Genomic DNA, 20321 nt, shown 5'->3' on the forward strand with positions numbered 1-20321 from the left:
CAGAAATCTACAATTGATTTTTTCCTTTAGTCAATAAATATTTATTTAAAAAAATAATAATTTGCCAATGGGGTAGAAAAACAATTCAAGAATTCATTTAATTAAATTTATTGTAATTTCATGTAATTTCACAAGCCCAATTTAGAAGTGAAATTAAAATTTAAATACTTTTTAAAAGGTCTAATTAAATTATTTATTAGTCTTGTTTTTAGAGTATATATATCTCGAAAACTGTTTTTTTAATACCATTTGATATTTTACTAGAAAACAAAACAGTTTCAATACAATTTAATTTAATACAATTATTTTCATTTATCTTTAAGGTCACAACTAATCCAGTTACAAGTGTCACAGAGAACAGCCTTCAAGGGAAAGTCCACCCAACAATTAAAAAGTTGTCATCATTTACTCACCCTAAAGTTGTTCCAAACCTGTATAAGTTTCTTTTATCAGAGATCTACAATCAGTTGACGGTCCCCATTGACTTCCATAGTATGGAAAAATACTATGGAAATCAATGAGGACCAACAACTGTTTGGTTACCAACATTCTTCAAAACATCTTTTTCATAAGAAAGAATTCATACAGGTTTGAAAAAGCTTGAGGAGTAAATAATTACATCTTTTTCATTTTTTGGTGAATTACCCCTTAAATACTTTAAAAACAATATTATACATTTGTTCTCTGTTGAGTAAACAAACAGGCAGTAAGCTTACAGAGAAGGTCAATACGGGTTCACATTGTCTAAGAATTAGCTATGCCAGATGCGACTCCAAGATATCAACACATACCCACATAACTCGGCCCACTTTAGCCCAGCCTGTTTGATCTGTGCCATTTTAAGGCCTCATAAATACCCGAGCATTACGTGTACAGAGAACTATTAGATCTATGGACAGAGAGTTTCAAGGTGTACAGCGTTCTGCTACTCTAAAAAAAGATGCGAGAGCAGGAAGAGTTTAACGTGGACTGAACAGACTGAGGGATGAAACACAAGATTGTTGAGAATGGAGGCAAAAAGAAGAGCCAGGTGGAGCAGTAGGTGTTAATTCATGTGTGACAGGCAAACTGACAGAGGGTCTAAAGTCGTTATCACTGTACCCGTACAGGGAGTGAGTACTACAAGACAAGGCTCATTGAGGCCAATCACCCACACAGTAGCAATAAGAACACAACAAGCCTAGAAACAAGCATGTGGCCCATAGCCAAAATGATAGCATGATACACTCACAAACACGCCTCGCAAACATTTTTGAATTAGCTTAAATTATCTCTATATTTGTTTAGTAAAATATAGTACAAACAAATTGTTATTGCTATTAAATACATTTTAATATCAAGTAAAAATGTAATTGTATTTTATTTTTTTCCTTGAACATTCAAGGCACTATTTTATCTATTTTGAAGTTTATTTTTGAATTAAGTTTGCCCCATTGGCAAATAGTTTTTAAAGTATACACTATCATTCAGAAGTTTGCGGTCAGTAAGGTTATTATTATTATTTTTTTTTTACCCACTTATTTTTCACTTTTACATTGTCACAAAAATTTATTTTAGATAAATATTTTAAGCTAGTTATTGTTTTTTGCATTGACAAATACGAAATGATTCTTAAGCACCAAATCTGGATACATTTAAAAATATAATAGAAAGAGAAAAGTTATTTAAAAGTGTATTATTTCACAATATTACTTTTTTACTGTATGCATGATAAAATATATCAAGTATCGGAGAGTACAAGCCTTCTTTCAAAAGTATAAAAAATCTTTAAAAAAAAAAAAACATACAAGAAATAAAATATGGCAGGCTTTATGCTTAAAACTAAAATATTGTAAGAAAAATAATCTTAATTCCATATATTCAACTCTTAGTCAATGCACAAGTAAAAACAAATATGCAGTGTGACTACACACTGTTCTGCAGATATAAAACTACATATTCACTAAAGGTTTTGGGGCCATATTATGTTGTGTAAGTTACAATCATTTGAAATATAACACACTATCAAAACACTAAACACGACCTGGAAATGTAACACACAGGCTATAATTAGCCCACCAAGATCATTTCCATCACTGCTCTTTATATTACCACATCTCTGTCAAAACTGTCTTCAAAACCATTAGGCTTCTATAATATCTACTATAATTTTCAAGTTGTTGCCTCAAAAGGAAAACATCTGCACCCATAGCGAAGTGCTTCACATCTCAGTGAAGAGACCGTTTTGGCAGTCAGAATGGAAGAAACCAATTATCATTGTAAAGCAACTGGGCTTCAGCCCCACACTTGCACATTAGGTCTACTATATAGTATAGAGAAACAATGTATAAACATTTCTCAGCAAAATAAATTACATCCAAGTAACTGCCTAAATGTTTGTAGAGTACCAAATAGCAAGAAAAAAGCTAACAAAGCCTGACACATCAAGTCATATATTTAACAGGTATCTGCTGCAATAAAAACTTAATTATGGATGTTTTTTTTTAATTGGGTTAATATACAAAATAAATTACAAGCACAGCAGTCTGTAGATAATACGTTTATACTTCTATCAGTACATCCATATTTTAATAAGCTGCACAACATAAAACTATTAGATGAAATTTAAGGCTTGTCACAGATTTTTATTAAACTATGACAGTATGCATGTGTGCAGCAAGTGTATTGAAAAGCCATCAAGCTTTAGCAACAGTGAGAGCAATCAAATCCTGACCTGTTCTGTGTGGGTGCAGATCTGATGACTAGATACATGAAACTCAGCTGAGAGAGAAGGAGGGACGTTAAAAGAGCGAGAGAGAGAGAAAAAAAGGAGGGTGGAGAAAACTGGGAATAGGGCTCATGAAATCAAGTTGTACAGACTATGTATGGCAGTATGAAATGAATGTATGACAGCTTAATCACCAAGCAGAAGGTTCAGGCAAGAGTATTTATCTGCACATGGACAGATTTGACATTTTCCAGTGTATATCAGTGTGAGTTTTGCATGTCTGTGAGAAAGTAAATCGAGTGCATGTCAGCTGATCCATGGATGTTTGTGTGTGTATGGGCAAGGCTTCTATTTTGGACAAGCACCTGTTAATGACATTAAGAGCATGGGAGTTACAGTTGCAGAGACAGAAAAGAGAGAGGAGACTGTTTTATAAGGCGAGAAAAAGCAGCTGATAAAGCAGCTTAGAAAGTTATAGATGACATTGAATCAAATCGAGGGGTGTGCAAGAAAGAAAAAGGGTGGGGAAAAAAAGAGCTGGCTGTAAAATATAATACGGGGCATTATCAGTGGGTGAAAAATAATGAAGCCAGAAAGATGCTCACTAATTAGCCAACAGAACACGTGCCTCCATTCATTAGTAGTTGTTCATTTACAGTCGTTCCATAAATCAGTAGAAAACATTTGTTGTCTTTATTTATGAATTTCTGTCTTTCCAAAGTTAAGAACTACTTCACTGAACTTCAACAAAGAAAGATATAAAAGCATACTACTCATTTACAAGCCAAATGCATTAACATCTTTCAAAGACTTGGCACTATTAACACCACATTCTACATTGCTGCAAACTGCTGATTCGTCACCATGATAATGTTACCTAGCTAACATAGATGAGGTGTTGTCATTTGCAAAAACTGAGAACTAGTCAGTATGTTTTGCACAAGGTGTCTTTACTTTCCAGCAAAAGTTAAATTTGTTGGCTTACGTTGTAGCTGATTAATTTCCAGATGAAAATGTTGGAAAAAATAAAATAGTTGTATCAGGAAAACTTATTTTAAAAATCTGCATTACTGCATTGAAAAAAACCTTACTGTTGAGCTCTGCTTGTCAATAAATTTTCCTGGCACTCTAAAAAAATATCGGTCAGTTTGGAATTCCTTTTCAGACATTTTTTGCATAACATGCATCAGGTAGTCTGTAGTAATCCATGGACTCATGCCAAACAGCTAAATGCAATTTTATTATATTCTATTAAAATTAACCACCCGATAAACAACTCTTTTCCCAGTCTTTGCAGAGCATTTTATTCAGTTTAATCTACTGGTTTTGTGAAGCACATTAAACTCCTAGAAATCTCTATTTCTCTGCATTGCATAATTTCCAGTCAACTTATAGAAACACATGAATTTCAGCAATCAACATATTTCTGATATTGTTGTCCTGTTTCTTTTCTTTGACCAAAACAAAAAAACACAAACATACACCACTCTACCCCCCATCCCCCCAGTCTAAAAACAGATGGACTACTGACTGACCCATTGCTCATAATACTCAGACACCTTATTGGAACTACACTACTTGAAGTGAGCAGTGCCTGTTAGCACTATCTGCTGGCAGAATACAGATGCAGTATGTAGCAAGTCAATTCAAACGCATTGAGTTTATTTCCCCAGAAGTTTCTCTGGTCTTCATACATAAACGCATTGTATTAAATCAACTTAGCTTATTACAGTTTTAAAAAACAGCAGTGGACAGTTAGATACAGAATGTATAAAAAAAAAAAGAAAAAAAAAAAAAAAAAAAGAGACAAGTATCTTTTTCACTGTGTATAAATTTGGTTAGATCGGGCCAGGAAAATAGGGTTCACGAAAAACAGTACAACCATTATAAAAGGAGGGAGAGATAGCAGGAAAAAGACAGAGGAGGAGGGGGAAAATAGAGGACAGTATAGATGTAATTGGTAATATTCACCCTCTACATAGATGCCTGTAGCAGCTTTACCTCATACATGTATGGTGTCAAAAGATGACCTGGAAACTCCTCTGGCTTTTTAACCTCTACACTTTTACAAAGGAAACCTCATTCACAGCCTAAATAAAAACCATATCCAAATAACAAAGACTTCTCTCCTGAAATACCCCCTCTCACCTTCTTGTTTGAGTGTAACATTCATTTTTGTAGTTGTCATCATTTCTCTTTCCTCACTTGCTCCTTTACATCCTCCTCTCACTCCTATCTGACCAGTGTGTGAGCTGTACAAATGATAGAGCAGGAATTTAACATTGAGAAAAAGTGACACATAATATCACTATGGGCCAAAATTAAGCTGGAAGTTTAGTGGTATGCTGAATTTTAACTGAATCCTTTTCTGTGGATAATGACATGGTACGGCCCATTTTCCCATCTTAAAGCTTTGCACATACTTCAATGTTGTTGTCATCATCAAAAAAAAACAAACAAAAAAAAAACATGACAAATGATTGGTTCGCTACATTCTGAACAATCACAAGTCATGCTTTTAGTCTGCCAGATTTTAAAAAGCTCACACTCTCTCAGACTTCATAAATCTACAAAATAAGGGGCTTCCGAGAGATTGAAATCACACCATCTGCATCTCTCCGAGTCTCTCGCTCTGGATTCTGTCCCGTCTCTACCAGAAGTCGTGGCGGTGGTAGGCATCAGGGTCGCAGTATTTAGTCACCACCACTCTGTTGGCGAATTTCCTTCCCGTTAAGCCTTGCATTGCCTTCTGGGAGTCAAACACTGACATGAACTCCACGAAGATCTAAGAAAAAGAAAAAAAGACCATAAATAACTGTTTCAAAAGGTCACGTTGAAGTGTGACAATGTACAAGCAGTTATCAAACCTTTCCAGTGCCAGGAACTTCCACGCCATCGACGGGACGTGGGATCTCGATGCTCTTGACCTGGCCGTATTTGGAGCACTCCTCTCTGACGTCTTCGACGATCTCCTCATACTCTTCATCATCCAGCAGCTCCTCTGGAGCCACCATGTTCATCAGACACAATATTTCTGTGGGAATGCCGCCCATCTGAGTCACCGAGCTGTTCATGAGACCTGGAACTTGAAGGGTAACTGGTGTCTGGTTTATACCCGTCTTCAAAGGAAAGAAAGAGGGGAAGAGGGTGAGAAACAGGAGATAAGGTCTACATGGCCTACATCCAGTAAATCAACTATACACTATTCACACTTTCCCTCACCAGTGTGGTGCTCTTGGAGCCGACGCTTGCTCTCTGGACCAGGAGTTTCTTGTCACCCAGCTGCATCCCGTTTAGCCCCGCGATGGCCTGTGATAGTAAAGAGTGTGCCTTGGAGAGGTTAGCATGGGTGTCAACCAACAGCTCTGACATTGCCTCTAGCTCATTCCATGATAAATTCTGTTTCTCATAGATTTACAGACAAAGCCAATATTAAACAGTATATGTAATAAATATAAAACAATGAAGCCAACAGCACAGGCAGAGGACAAATGTGTGTTAGTTACTGAGCGTTCACAGGCTGATTAAGTAGGTGTAATGCTTTGCGTTGTCATCACCTGGTCACTAATATTGACGTCAACATATTCACAGAAGGCATAGCCCTTAGAGAGGCCTGTTGCGCTGTCTTTCACCAAATTAAAGGCCTTCAGAGGGCCAAACGATGTCAGCAATTCCTTGACCTGTGGAACATTGGAGAAAAATTGCTATGTAAAACTTTACAAATATATAAATACAAGGACCATTCAAAAAGTCATGCATTAAATTCATCCAAGGTCACAGTAAAGAGTAGAAAAAATATTTCAAACAAACTCTTTTGAATGTTCTATTTATAAAACAGTTTTGAAGCCCAATTTCTGAAAGATCGTGTAATACTCAAGACTAGAAATATAGCTGTTGAAAATTCAGCTTTACTGCCACAGGAAACTTACATTTTAAAATGATAGAACACAGTTCTTTTAAACTAATAATATTTCACAATATTACTGTTTTTATTGTATTTTGGACAAATAAATATACAATGATGAGCATTTGTGAACAAGTGACGTTGCTTTTTAATAATAAATTAAATGCATACAGTGGTGCTTGAAAATTTATGAACTCTTTAGAATTTTCTATTTATCTGCATAAATATGAACCAAAAGATCATCAGATTTTCACGCAAAATTGACAAAAAGAAACCTAATTAAACAACTGAGGAAAAAAAATATATACTTTGTCATTTATTTTTCCTGAAAATTATCCAATATATCAAATGTGAGGGGCAAAAGTATGTGAATCTCTAGAATTAGCAGTTAATTTGAAGGCAAAATTAGAGTCCATCTGTTCAGAGGTGTTTTTAATCAATGGGATGACTGGCAGGTGTCAGTGCGTGCCCTGTTTTAATTAAAGAACAGGGATCTATCAAAGTCTTATGTTTGTGGAAATGAATCATGGCAGGAACAAAGGAGATCTCTGAGGACCTCAGAAAAAGAGTTGTTGTTGCTCCTCATCAGGCTGGAAGCATCTCTAAAGAGCTTAGACTCCACAAATACACAGGAAAATCATTGCCACCCTCCCCTGGAACTGTCAGCCAACAAAGATCACTCCAAATCAAGTCAATCGATTCACTCTGAGCAGAATCGATATTTTAAAGGGGTCATATGATGCTATTTTAAAGATCATTATTTTGTGTATTTGGCATTACAGAATATGCTGTAATGTAAAAAAAAACACACACTAGGTTTCAAATACTGTACATTATTGTAGCTCCTCTATGCCCCGCCTCTCTCAAACACGTAGTTTTCTACAAAGCCCCTCCTTCCGACAAGCGTAGTCTGCTCTGATTGGCCCGCTGACCCAGTGCATTGTGATTGGCTGAATACCACAAGCACGCGTCGGAAGTGTAACACCCCTTACCATAATTGCGAGCTTCAGCTTTCAAAGTAAAAATAAAGACAGTTAATAATGTCCTTAGTTTTACCATCAGTTCAAGCCTGAAAGGGGAACAGAGTCACGTGACAGACACAGTGATGATGATGCGTGTATGTATTTGCAGCACACAAGCCGCGGTTAAGACAGCTGATGTGACCCTCTCTCTCACACACGACGTGTCTGTGCAAACTCCGCATTTGAACAGCCAATAGCAAATACTTAAACTAATAACAAAATATACTTACAGTCGCTGATTCAGAAGCACCAGATTGTCATAGCAAAGTCGGAATTTACCCTTTTTTTTTTTTTTTTAGAAATAGCCTTCGTGCATAGCCAGCCTTGTACTCTACTAGGTTCACAAAACTGTCGTCCACAAAATGCATCGCACAAATCCGAACATTTGGGTTGTGCTGTTCTGTTTTAAACCAATCTTAACCGATGATTCCTAATTGCATTACTTTCGGAAGGCCAAATAAAGTGCTTTTGCTTTGGCATAGAAACACACAGTGTCTCCCTGAGATGGCTGCATCAACACTACTGCGGTTACTGAAACCACGCCTTCTTTCTTGGCGTGAACATTTGGGCAGCATTATGGAAATATTTTCACATCATGACGTAGATATGTGGGGGTGTGTTTTAATGAGGCGTTTTAGCCCGGTCTGGATCAGCCTTCTCTTTTAGATAGAATAAATCCTTTTATAAGTCCCTTTGAGCTTTGTAACTCTGCAGATCATATACATGCACAAACAGCTATATAACACACTAAAGACGAGGAAATCAAGAAATCGCATCATATGGCCCCTTTAACTTTTCTGTTCCTGCGTTCCTCTGTATTATTACCGTTCTGAAACCGGTTTGAGTAGAAACAAATAACTGTTAATAATGTTATTTTTTAAAATGGTCTTTGCCTATAATAATAATAATAATGATAATAATAAAGTACAGCGTTTTCTTTACACAAAAAGAAAAAAAAAAAAACAGGAAGAGGTATCTTAACCCACTGCGCTTATAGGTCACAGCCAAAACAGCATCATCTTTTCTAGATTTGCCAAATGGTAGGCTACCAAACAAAATAAAAAATCGATTAATGTTTTATTAAAGTATTTTTTAAAAGACATTTAAAAACGTTTGCTGCATTTTTTTAAAAAACGCTACTTGTATAAAATTGTGTTTTGAGGAAGAAAAAAAAAAAACAGACAAAGCCGCGTTGCATTTTATTGGGCTATTACATTCAGAAATTATGTAGGCTAAAATGCCGGTAAATCAAACTGTTTACAAACATTATAAACAGTTATTAGTTTCTCTCCACAACAAATCCTCTACACTTAAGATAGGCTATAAAAACGTCAATCCAAAAACAAATTAAAGGTGAAACTGATGCCAACCTCTCTCATTCGGCATGAATCCAAATGTTTCCATATTCGCGAAGTGTCTGGATGCTAAAATATTATTTATTATAGGCTTTGTGCTTTCATCGATGTAAAACATCATCTTTCACATCGGTTATATCAGCATAGTGAGGCGGTGGTCACGCTGAACGCAACAGATTGGACAACGGAGCACTCTAACTTTTTATACATTTCTTTAACTGTATTTTATTTTGATAATGAACAGGCTGCAATGTCGCAAAAATATGTTGTGTCTGTGTATCGCCAGCGCGATATGGCCATACCGACGCTGGCTGATTAAACAGATGCCAGACATCATTCAAAACGGTCAAGCTTTTGCAAAACAAATAAAACTGTAAAGCTTTTGTAAAATAAAGAAAACTACTTTCTACTTTCTTGGAACACGTCACAATGACCCGTAAGCCTAACTCAGCACATTTTTTTCTTTCGTTTCGTTAATCTATCAATGATTTAAGTGAAATATATTTAGTGTATAGGCATATATATTCCTTTTTATGTAAGCCTATAGCTTTATTATGTTTTCTCCGTTCACAGAAGCGCTGCAGGTATGTAATATCTGTTGAATTCATCTTACACTATCCTCGGATAAACTCTATTGCCATTGCGACTTACCTAGGAAGAGTTCATAGCTGAGCGGATTTCACTCGTTGGATGCATCAGCGTCACATTTGCATAGTCCGTACTACTTGAATTCCTGATTGGTTGACAGCAAATTTCAAATATTAAATGGAACGATAAAATAATGTTATTAACCGGTTACTAGTCATTTCAAATTGTAGATTCTGTTCGGAACTATAAAATCTGATATCGCTTCCATTTCTGTCAAAATTTCGTTCGTTTCTGGTTTTCGTTCCTTGAACCGGTTCAGACCCCTGCTGCTGCCCCTCTGCAGTTTGCTAAAGATCATGTGGACAAACCAGAGGACTATTGGAGAAAGGTTTAATGGACGGATGAGACCAAAATAGAAATATTGGGTTAAAATGAGAAACGTTGTTTGGTGAAAGGAAAAAGCTGCATTCCAGTATAAGAAACTTGTTCCATCTGAGAAACATGGTGGAGGTAGTATCATGATTTGGACCTGTTTGGCTGCATATGGAAGACGACGGCTTGCCATCATTGATGAAACAATGAATTCTGAATTATACCAGCAAATTCTAAAGGAAAATCTCAGGACATCTGTCTGACAACTGCGTATCAAGAGAAAGTGGGCCATGCAGCAATACAACGACCCCAAGCACACAAGTCGTTGTTTTAAGCACAAAAAATGGTTAAGAGCAAAATTAATGTTTTGGAAAGGCTGAGTCAAAGTCTGGACCTTAATCCAATTGAAATGTTGTGGAAGTATTTGAAGCAAGCAGTTCACAGGACATTACAGAATTGAAGTTGTTCTGTACGGAGGAATAAGCTTAAATTCCTTCAAGCGGTTGTGAAGGACTGATCAGCAATTACAAGAAATGTTTATCTGCAGTTATTGCTGCAAAAGGGGGTCGTACCAGATATTGAAAGCAAAGATTCACATACTTTTGCCACTCACAGATGTGTAACACTGGATAATTTTTCTCATTAAATAAATGACAAAGAATATATTTTTTGGCTCATTTGTCTGATTGGATTCTCTTTGTCTTCTTTCAGAATCTGATGATTTTTTTGGGTCATATTTATATAGAAATATAGAATATCACAAACTTTCAAGCACCACTGTATATGCATTTTTCCCATTGACAAGGGAGCTTAAGAGCATAACATTTCAAAAACATCAAAGCAACTGTTCTGTGGGGCATGTTTTTGTATGTTATTTTGTAAAGTATAAAATGTAAAAATATTGGCAGATCGGATTCTGAAAGCTCTGCCCAATCGCAGCATAACTCAGCGACCCTTCAATGAATGGAACACAATGCCATTTTAACACAAACCTGGTCATCGTTGAGGTAATTTGGCAGACCGCCAATGAAGAGTTTATGGGCCGAATCAGGCACCACCGTGGAGACGACGCCTACAGAGAAAGAACCAGAGTATGACCAACAATGATTCAAATTAAATCAATAACTACTAAACTTTTGAATGAAAAGAACAAAACATTGCGCGTACAAGAATTGGGGGAGCAAAAGAGAGACGTGCCTGGGACATAGACACTGGGATTCTCACTCATGCCTGGCAGAGGCTGGTAATCGTGTGGTCGGCGAATCTTTAAACTCTGTCCCTGGAAAATTATGCCATCAAATGCCATGGCCTGTGTCGTTTCATCCACCGAACGAAACTGTATTGCCAAACATAAAAATAACATTATTAAGCTCCCAGAATTTCCTGATGCATTTATGTGAGGATCTGTAAAATTAGTTCTACCACTCTGAACGAAGACTGACCTCCAAAAAGGCAAAATTCTTGTCCTGGTTGATCTGAACAGCAAGGACTGGGTTGCCTGGGGCCTGAGTCAGTCCACCCAAACGCATCTGAGCATTGAAGAAGTCCATCATAGACTCCTATAAAAAAAAAAAAAAAATCAGAAAGCAATGCTATTAATCAAACTTGTGTAAGAAAAAAAGCAAAGCATTAAACAAAAAAAATATCAGTTGTACTCCAGTTTATGGATGACAGCCCAAATTATACTGGATTCATGATAACGTTAAAGGAGAGATCATCACACCTTCTACAACACCAAAATACTACTGAATGTCAACGATAAAAATGAAATGAAAAATGAATCTTACCTCTGTGATGCCAAATGGGATGTTGCCGACATAAAGCCGCCGGGCCTGTCGAGTCATCTGACTGCCCACGACAGGAACAGGTGTTGGGGTCACAGCCAGACCCTCAGGGGTCATTGTGGGTAGCAGAGCAGTGGCCGGGATCTGACCAGCAGCTGTAGTCAAAGAAAGATTCATGAGTATGTTAGACATATGGTGGGCGTATGAACAACCATTAAGGAAACCACGTTGTGATATATTACAAATTTTAGATATTTAAAAATTTAATTTTTCGTGTTAAAGGTCCCATATTGTCAAAACTGAAATTTCCTGGCTTTTTTCATGATAACAGAGGTCTAGGGGCTATGTAACTACCATATAAGTTTCCAAACAGTCAATCAGTGCAAACAGTACAGTGCACACAGCCTGCATAAAGTAGCTGTGCCTTTTCACGAACCCTTGTGACATCTGTAAAAATGTAACGTCCAAACTACTCAGTCACCGCCTTCAGTCACCATCCCGAGCACCGCCCATAGTCCTTTTGCCAAACCCCCAGACAACATCGCGTCCATGCCATTGCTGAGCAACAACACGGAAAGATGTCGAAAAGGTTAACTTTAACGGACGAAACCAGATCGGCTGACCTGTAACGTTACACTCTCACTCAAAGGATAGACGACCTGACAGGATTGTTACTATGAGTGGATCACAGCTAAAATGTATAGTAAAGACAATCTCACCGTGGCTATCTAGTCCTGATGAAGATGTACCGTATTGACCCGAATATAAGACAATGTTTTTTTTTCTTCTTGGAAATACATCTGAAAAAACGCAGTCGTCTTATTTTCAGGGTTTAGACTTTGACATGTCAATAATACACCCAAAACAATAGGTGCCGCTAAACACGAATAAAACATGTGCCATGAAATATGTAATGTTATGTGTGTTGTAAAGATCGCAAGTGAAAACAAAAGAAAAAGTAAAAGCTCACAGCATGAGTCATGACTCATGTTAGCCTGATGGGAACAAACTTCCTCTGTAAGTGATTTTAAAACATAAGACAGTACCCAGATTTGAAGACTTCAATAAGATTTCACTTCTACTGTTAATACAATTTTGGTAGGCTACTATGAGATGGATAGCTTAAATGTTATATAATTCAGATGGGCTACCTGTAATATCGGGATTTTACAGTCAATCCCATGTCCAACACATAAATAAGCACACGGTCAGGGACAAGGTATATTAACACAAAGATGCCTCTTTCTATTTGTGTGTTATTCATATGAAAGTTCAATCCCTGGAGATAGATAGACCTAATAGCTAAAGACCATCCATTCCGTTAAGAGAGCGCTCTCTCTCTCTAGGGAGACTTTTTTTTGAGTGTTTTGTATTGTATCAGACGGTGTGTGCAAAGCAACTAATAAAACATTTATTTGACCTAATTTAATATCCCCAATTAAATTTAAATAAACATGAAAAAATTTAGGCTAACTCTGTCCGAGTGATGTATATCTTAATAAATAGCTATTTACAGTGCAAAGTCTGCATATCATGTTACAGTGCTTGTTGTATCCTTATAATAATGGATACAGCACTGATGTGGACATCCTGGCGATAACATGACATGCAGGCTTAAAAAAAACAAAAAAGATTTGAACTCGCCAGTAAAGACAAAAACGTTGTGGATGAATTTAGACGTGAAAGTTTTTACATTGTAATGTAACGTAGGTCATCGCGTATTGTAATGTAGGTCAAAAACCCTTGCTACATGTACTGCGTTAGTCGCTTTGGATAAAAGTGTCTGCAAAATGATTAAATGTAAATAAAAATATGAATTTATTCAAGACTTATACAGCGCATACGCGTAAAACATCCACTAAGTAATTGTGACGTCGGCCCTAGTTACCTGTGGTTGGCCTAGCCGTGCGTCACTCAGAAAACAACAGGCCAATCAGAAGAGAGGCTCATGAATATTAATTAGACATGCCAAAATCGACCTGTTCTTAGCAAAGCTCCTGAGAGAAGAGCTGTACAAATTTATTGAGATGGTTTTTAGTATTTATACCACAAATATATATTCTTAAGGACATCAGAACCTAAAATAAAACTCCAGAAAGGTGTACAATATGGAACCTTTAAGGCAAAGATGCCTTTTCAGCACCATTACTCCAGTCTTCAGTCACATGATACTTTAGAAATCATTCTAATGTGCAGATTTGGTGCTCAAGAAATATTCCTTATTATTCTCATCAAAAACAGTTGCTTATTCATATTTTTCTGGAAACTATGATACATTTTTTCAGGATTCTTTGATGAACAGTAAATTAAAAAATGCCATTTATATGTACTAGAAATCTTTTATAACATTATAGATCTATTCACTTTCACTTTTGATCAATTTAATGCATCTCTTTGTTAAACAAGTAATAATTTTAAAAAATAGGCAAAAACAGTTATTTCATAGTGAAGTAGCACACAACAAGAAATGTTTAAAATCCTTGTTTTAGCCCAGTGATTAGTTGACAGGAGAGCAGGTGGCTGTTCATTGTTGTCTAGAGGGCATCAAGATGGATCACGAGAGATGTAGCTCAAGAGCAGATGTAAACCGGGTCAAAACAGGAATGAAAGAAAAACAGACTCTTACCCTGCATAGCTTTGTACTGCATTGGTGTGATGTGTTCAAATCCAGGAGGAGGAACATCCCAATATTTTTTCACTTTAATCTTTTTCTTCTCACGGTGTGGAGAGCGACTGCCGGTGGAGACAGAGAGATCAACAATGACGGTCTTTGAAAATATACAGGCTTTCAGTGAATGTCCCAAAGGAAATCCAATTTTTACCTGCGTCTGTGTCTGCGGTCCTTGCTGTCTCCATGACGTTCTCGGCTGCCTCCTCTCCTTTCTCTGTCTTGGTCCCGGCTCCTTCTTTTCCTGTCCTGGTCTCTGCTGCGACTTCTCGAGCCACTGCGGTGCTTGTTCTCCTTGTCTCTGTCCGCTGGACAGCACAAAACATTCAACATGTTCATTCAAACTGCCACCTGCTTACTGATGCTCATATAGACACCAGTGCCGTAAATAAAGCTTTTTGAAAAATATTTACTAGCTGAACAACATTCATCAAAATATCTTTATTTGTGTTCTGCAGAAGACAGACAGTCAATACAGGTTTGGAAGACTATTAGGATAAGTTAATGATGACAGGATTTTCATTTGGGTGAACTTTCACATTGACTAAACAAACCTAGACCCAACTGATTATTATGAATTTATCAAATGCTTAATTAGATAGGTAAACATGATTCATCACATGCAACTTTTAACATTGAACCCAGACAATATTTATGCATGCATGCAATAAACATTATTTTTAAGCTGCATATCTTTGCAGAACCCCAAACACACATTGTGTAAATTAGATTTGCAATGCATTTAAGACATAACATCAATGCATTTGCCTGGTGTGCATCTGTGCAATGTGATGCAGACCCTCCTTCAGGCTGCAGAGGCACGTCCAGCTCTACCAGGAGAAGAGATTTACTCACTGACCACAACCACATCAGTTCTAACACTTGACCATACTCTCATTCTCATCACAATTACACTTTTATTCCTCACCTTGCTTGTTTTCGGTCAGCTGTCTCTCAAACTCGTCAAAATCTGACATTTTCCAGCAGCTCCAACACGCCGACTGAGAGTGAAGCGGGCTAGCTAGCAGCTAGCAATTCAGTGGCTGCTATTATCTCGCAAACAAAAAAAATGTTCACACCAAGCGTGAAGCAATTAAGAAACTACAGTTTGTGTAAGGCAAACCCCGACCCCAAGGAAGCAAAGCGCAGTTTAATGAAAGCAGCAGGAGTCGAGCTGATGTCTTCCAAAAGCGCTCAGCTCAGAGCATACAAAGACTAGCATGAGGAAAACGTGCTTTCAAAGACACCGGGAGTAAACACACATGCACCGGATGATGTACAGGAATAAACGACTGCTCTGCTCGTGGAAGAGCTTATGTATTCCTCAAAACTACCGAAATACGTTATGCACAGCCTCTATTTTCCACAAAATCTTTGTGAAATGCCAAGGCCGTGAGAGTGCACCCACTAAGGTCAGTGGCCCCTCCCAAACACTTCCGGGTCAACTTTACAATTTAAAGCTATTAAAATATATTAGATTATAAAGGGTATATATTATTGCTGCTGATTTCAGGAATGCGTATATGCATTTAAAATCATAACATGTAAATACACATGTTCTTTACAAACAAAAACTGAATAAACTAGGCTATTGTTTTGTATCTGACTGCGCCCCCTAATGGCAGAGGATTTTGATTCAGGCTAGAGACTCAAATCTTTTGAATCCATTCATGAAAATGTTTTGTTCAAATTCAGTGATCCTCTCTGTGGGTTGCATTTTTTGGGTGAACTAATGAATCATTTACTCAACCGATGCATCGTTCATTCGGTTCGTTCACAAACGAGATGACTCAGAACACAGACTCGTTCAGTGAAGGGGGCGTGTTCGATGAGCAGGTCCAACCAATGAAATGTTCCTTTGCATCCCTTACTCGAATGCTATTGGCTCTTGCAGCGAGTGAGAATGATTTGTTCATTTAAAAGATTCATTCAAAATCATGACCGAAACGCTACTAGTGAGCTCTTATCTGGAGGTTTGTGCGATGTTAAAGGGAGAGAATTGTGCTGCCTTGTTGTAATAATCAAGGATATATGTATTTCAAGGGCACACGTAGATTTTAGATACATTTGTGCTGTGACGAGTCGTCTTTTCTGCATGTTATGTGTTGCTGTTTTTTTATGTCATTCATGATTTTTTTTGGTGTTATACTCAGTTTACTCATTAAGTTACCATATAAACATCACTAGAGTTTAACAACAGTTCTACCAATAAGAGCAGTGGGTGGACACTTTAAAGCACACACACACGGGTAACGGTGACCTGGTTAGTCTTCACTTGATCTTTGCGGTCTGCGACTCCCCCGTATTGCTCTGCAAACAGTAAGTACTGCTCGTTGGCCTCTGAATACCATTGCACTTTTTTATCAACGCAAGTATGATTGTTGCAGTCTATGTGTAAGTGGGAAAGACTCAGCGCATTATTAATATGCAGGGCATTAGAGCACTGCCTACGTACTTTCACTATTGTTTTTACTTGTAACAGTGGCTCAAAACCCAATGACGCTTTTAGACATTATTGTAATATTTATTTTCGTTAAACATTTTATTTTAATTTCATTTAGGTGGCACAGTCAGACACTCATTACAGTTTAATCACGAAATATGTGTTACTGCGCAGTAGCTCTCAACCTTTTTTGCTTTCATTTCCAATAATGTACTGCTGATACTTGTGTTGCGATGAAACAAAAATATGTTGTACAACTTTATTTTTAGTGTTTAATTATTTCATTTAAGATTATGTTAACTGAAATCATTTTAAAACTTATTTGGGCCCCTATGGAAGTTTTCCAAGGCCCTCTAATAGGCCCCAAATTCCTGGTTGAGAACTACAGCATTACATGCAGTCTGTGCACAAAGACAAATTACAGTGATTCACAAATTATGTAATTTCTCTGTTTGTTTCTGCAGTGGCAAGAATTTGCAGGCTGTCCACCAAAGGCTTAGTGCTGCTACTATGTGTGACATACAGGAGAAGTTCAGAGTCAGACCCAGTATTTTTCAGTTTACAAATGTTGTGAGCAATGCCGCAAGATTGCTACAGGTAAAATCAACCCCTTCAGACTGCCACAGGAAATTAATAGGGCGTACAAAAAATACAGAGCAATTTTTTGGGGTACAATCTACCAATCTTCCACAATGAAGTAGTCTTTGATAATGTCTAAATATATTTAATGCAAACTGTAATACAGTAAGTATTTATGTAACATGAAAATATTGTTGAAACAACACTGGACATTTGTTCAAGTAAGCCAATTTTATTCTTATTGTCTTGAGTCTGTTTTGACCAATGGGGATCACACATGTTAAATAAGAAGAATATCCATTTAAGTCTTGTTAATATGGCATGAATATAATATTATTATACTATTAATATTAACATAATATTAATTATTTTTCACTTCCAGGCATTTCGAATATTAAGCATCCCTCAGATTTGAACTGAGCAGTACCCTAAAGGTTTGGACCCCACCGTTCCTGAGCTGGGGGCCGAGGGCTTGAAGCCTCATACAAAGACCAGTTTCTCCATGCTGACGGAGAGTGTGGAGAGCTCACTCAAAAGCCTAGGAGACCCTCAGCAGGTCATATTATGTGGCATTGAGGCTCAAGCGTGCATTGCGGTAACGTCAAATGGCTGTTTATAACTTTTTTACTATCAGCCTTTATCTCCTGATCGTGATCATTAAGGTTCTTGTTCTGCTGTAGTGCACAACCTATGATCTCCTGGAGCGAGGCATGGAGGTTCATATCGTAGCAGATGCTGTCTGTTCTCGAAGGTATAATAATAATTTGGTTTAAAATATGCAAAATCGGACTAACAAAACTGTTTTATGATATTTTATATGGCTGTATCTCAGCGTTATGTGATAATGTATGAAAAACTGTGTTTTAAATCATTACAAATACAACCCACACACCCACATCTTTTCAAACACAAACTCAAGTCAAGTGGATGGCATCTATAAGCTTTTTCTAAAGGTCTATAGAAACAGGAGGAATTTTACTGTGTTTGCTTACAGATATATGTTTATTTGTTGAGGTGGTTGTGTAGAATTTGCTGTGTCCTGAGCCAGTGATTCTCGGGGTTTTCTACATGTCTGTCTGTCATTTTTAGTCAGATAGATCGTCTTTTTGCACGATTGAAGCAGAGTGGGGTGTTTCTCACCACTACAGAGGGCGTTTTATTACAACTAGTGCAGGATGCCAAGCACCCCAACTTTAAAGCGGTACCTGTTGACCTGTGTGTCAGCCATTAAGTCATTTAAACCTATAAAGCATTCTGTCATTATCTTGTACTCACGGCACTCTAAATCCATCAGATTGTTTTTTCTTGCATGTGCGTTAAGACACACACAATTTATATATTAATTTATATGTAACTTTTCTTATTTTTTATTTATGTAAAATTGAAATATATACAGTTAAAATTTCTTGAATTAAAAAAAGAATATTTAAATTTAGGATCTTTTAAATTTAAGAAATGTTACATTTTAATGCATATTTAACACAAAGCTGACATTAGAAGGAATATAACACAAATGTAGCTTTGGCCACTTTTTTTTATTTATTTGGACATTTTTAAGTTTGACAGCACTAATTCCTTTTTCTCTTTTATTGTTAAGAAAAGAGCTTGGGTATTTTATGAAACATCTCTTTTTGTGTTCAGCTAAAGAAAAAAAAAAGATGGGTTTGGACTTTTGGGGTAAGCTATCGCTTATAAGACCTTGAAGAAATCAAATGATTCAGCAAGGGTTTTCTTAGCCCTGGCTGAAGGTTTGTTTGTGTCTGTATGAGGAGCTGCTGAGGTGGTTGTTGTTGTGTTCATGTTCTGACCTGTCCTCCTTCATTTATTGCACACAGATCCAGAAGCTCTTGGCTCACCCCTCCCCTGATACAGACCTGCTGGCCTTCAGCTCTCTGTAGGGCCAGTCACACACCACACCCTGCAGACATAATTGCATCAATTACTAGAAATCAGCGCAAACCACTTTCTGAACCTGTTAAGAGTCATGTGACCTCTGAGCATTTGCGTATTCAAATAAAATTACATCCAAAGAAACAGATATTTGAAATTTCGAAAATGTTTCAAATGGTTCTACGTTTCTGAGTTTTTGGTAACGCTTCTGGTTCTGCATTTTAACATTAGTTAATGCACTAACATCTAACTATGAGCAATATACATTTGTTACAGTATTTATTAATCTTTCTTAATGTTAGTTAATACAAAAACAACTTTCCTTTGCTAGTAATTGTTAGCTTATGTCCATTACATAATATTAACATATACAACTTCAGATTTTTATAATGTCTTAGAAAAGTTCAAATTAACTATGATTAATAAATGCTTTAGGGGTATTTTTCATTGTTAGTTCATGTTAACAGATGAAAACTCACTTTAAAATGTTATCACATTTATTAATCAAGCTTCATTTTAATTTGATTATTATTTTTCATAGTTTTTTATGTTTGATCATAAAGAGTTAATGTATATTTTAACATATCATTTTAATGTGTGTTATATGCATAAATTAAAATGAAAAAAGTAAACGTGTCACTTACAAGTAAAGTGATATTAATGCATAAAACGTTACTGTAAAGCATTACCAAATGATTGTATTCGGTACATTCATCATTATGAAATAAGAATAAAACTTAAGCCTCTTGATTATGCATATGGTGTTGATATTTGTGATAACGTTTGATTTTTTCCGCTTACTGCGTTATTACTTGTGTGCCAAGTGTGAAATCCACCAGGATGCAAAGATCACTGTCCAAAATCTGAATGGAAATTATTACAGCGGGTTCCCGCCTGGTGCTCTACTCCTCTCCTATTTCAGCAGAGAAACAGGAACTTACTCACCAGTAAAACACTACAAGTGCAGCCATGAGAGGAGGAGGAGAAACACACTTACTTCTCAAATGTC

At 36.8% G+C, this 20321-nt stretch overlaps 1 protein-coding gene and 1 pseudogene across 3 annotated transcripts; one reads left to right on the plus strand and one right to left on the minus strand.

Annotated features, from left to right (window-relative positions):
- Positions 1 to 3379: 3379 nt before the first annotated feature.
- Positions 3380 to 15834, minus strand: LOC306878099 (splicing factor U2AF 65 kDa subunit-like). Of its 2 annotated transcripts, none has more exons than XM_079430219.1 (11): positions 15329 to 15834; positions 14555 to 14708; positions 14359 to 14465; positions 11736 to 11887; positions 11391 to 11507; positions 11146 to 11284; positions 10941 to 11020; positions 6265 to 6387; positions 5930 to 6016; positions 5575 to 5826; positions 3380 to 5492 (listed from the first exon to the last, which is right to left on the minus strand). In XM_079430219.1, the coding sequence occupies exons 1-11, from the start codon at positions 15375 to 15377 to the stop codon at positions 5358 to 5360; spliced, it is 1395 nt and encodes a 464-aa protein (XP_079286345.1). In that variant the 5' UTR covers positions 15378 to 15834; the 3' UTR covers positions 3380 to 5357. The 2 variants fall into 2 exon arrangements, with proteins under 2 accessions (XP_079286345.1, XP_079286344.1); XM_079430218.1 differs by having other exon boundaries at positions 4350 to 5492; positions 11116 to 11284.
- Positions 15835 to 16322: 488 nt separating this feature from the next.
- LOC306878531 (isochorismatase domain-containing protein 2-like) lies at positions 16323 to 20064 on the plus strand (annotated as a pseudogene). The gene is made up of 5 exons (XR_013785861.1): positions 16323 to 16719; positions 17308 to 17440; positions 17805 to 18017; positions 18103 to 18173; positions 18476 to 20064. The product of XR_013785861.1 is annotated as an isochorismatase domain-containing protein 2-like (transcript).
- The last annotated feature ends 257 nt before the right edge of the window (positions 20065 to 20321 follow it).

Source organism: Barbus barbus, assembly GCF_936440315.1.
Source record: "Barbus barbus genome assembly, chromosome: 12".
Lineage (NCBI taxonomy): Eukaryota > Metazoa > Chordata > Actinopteri > Cypriniformes > Cyprinidae > Barbus > Barbus barbus.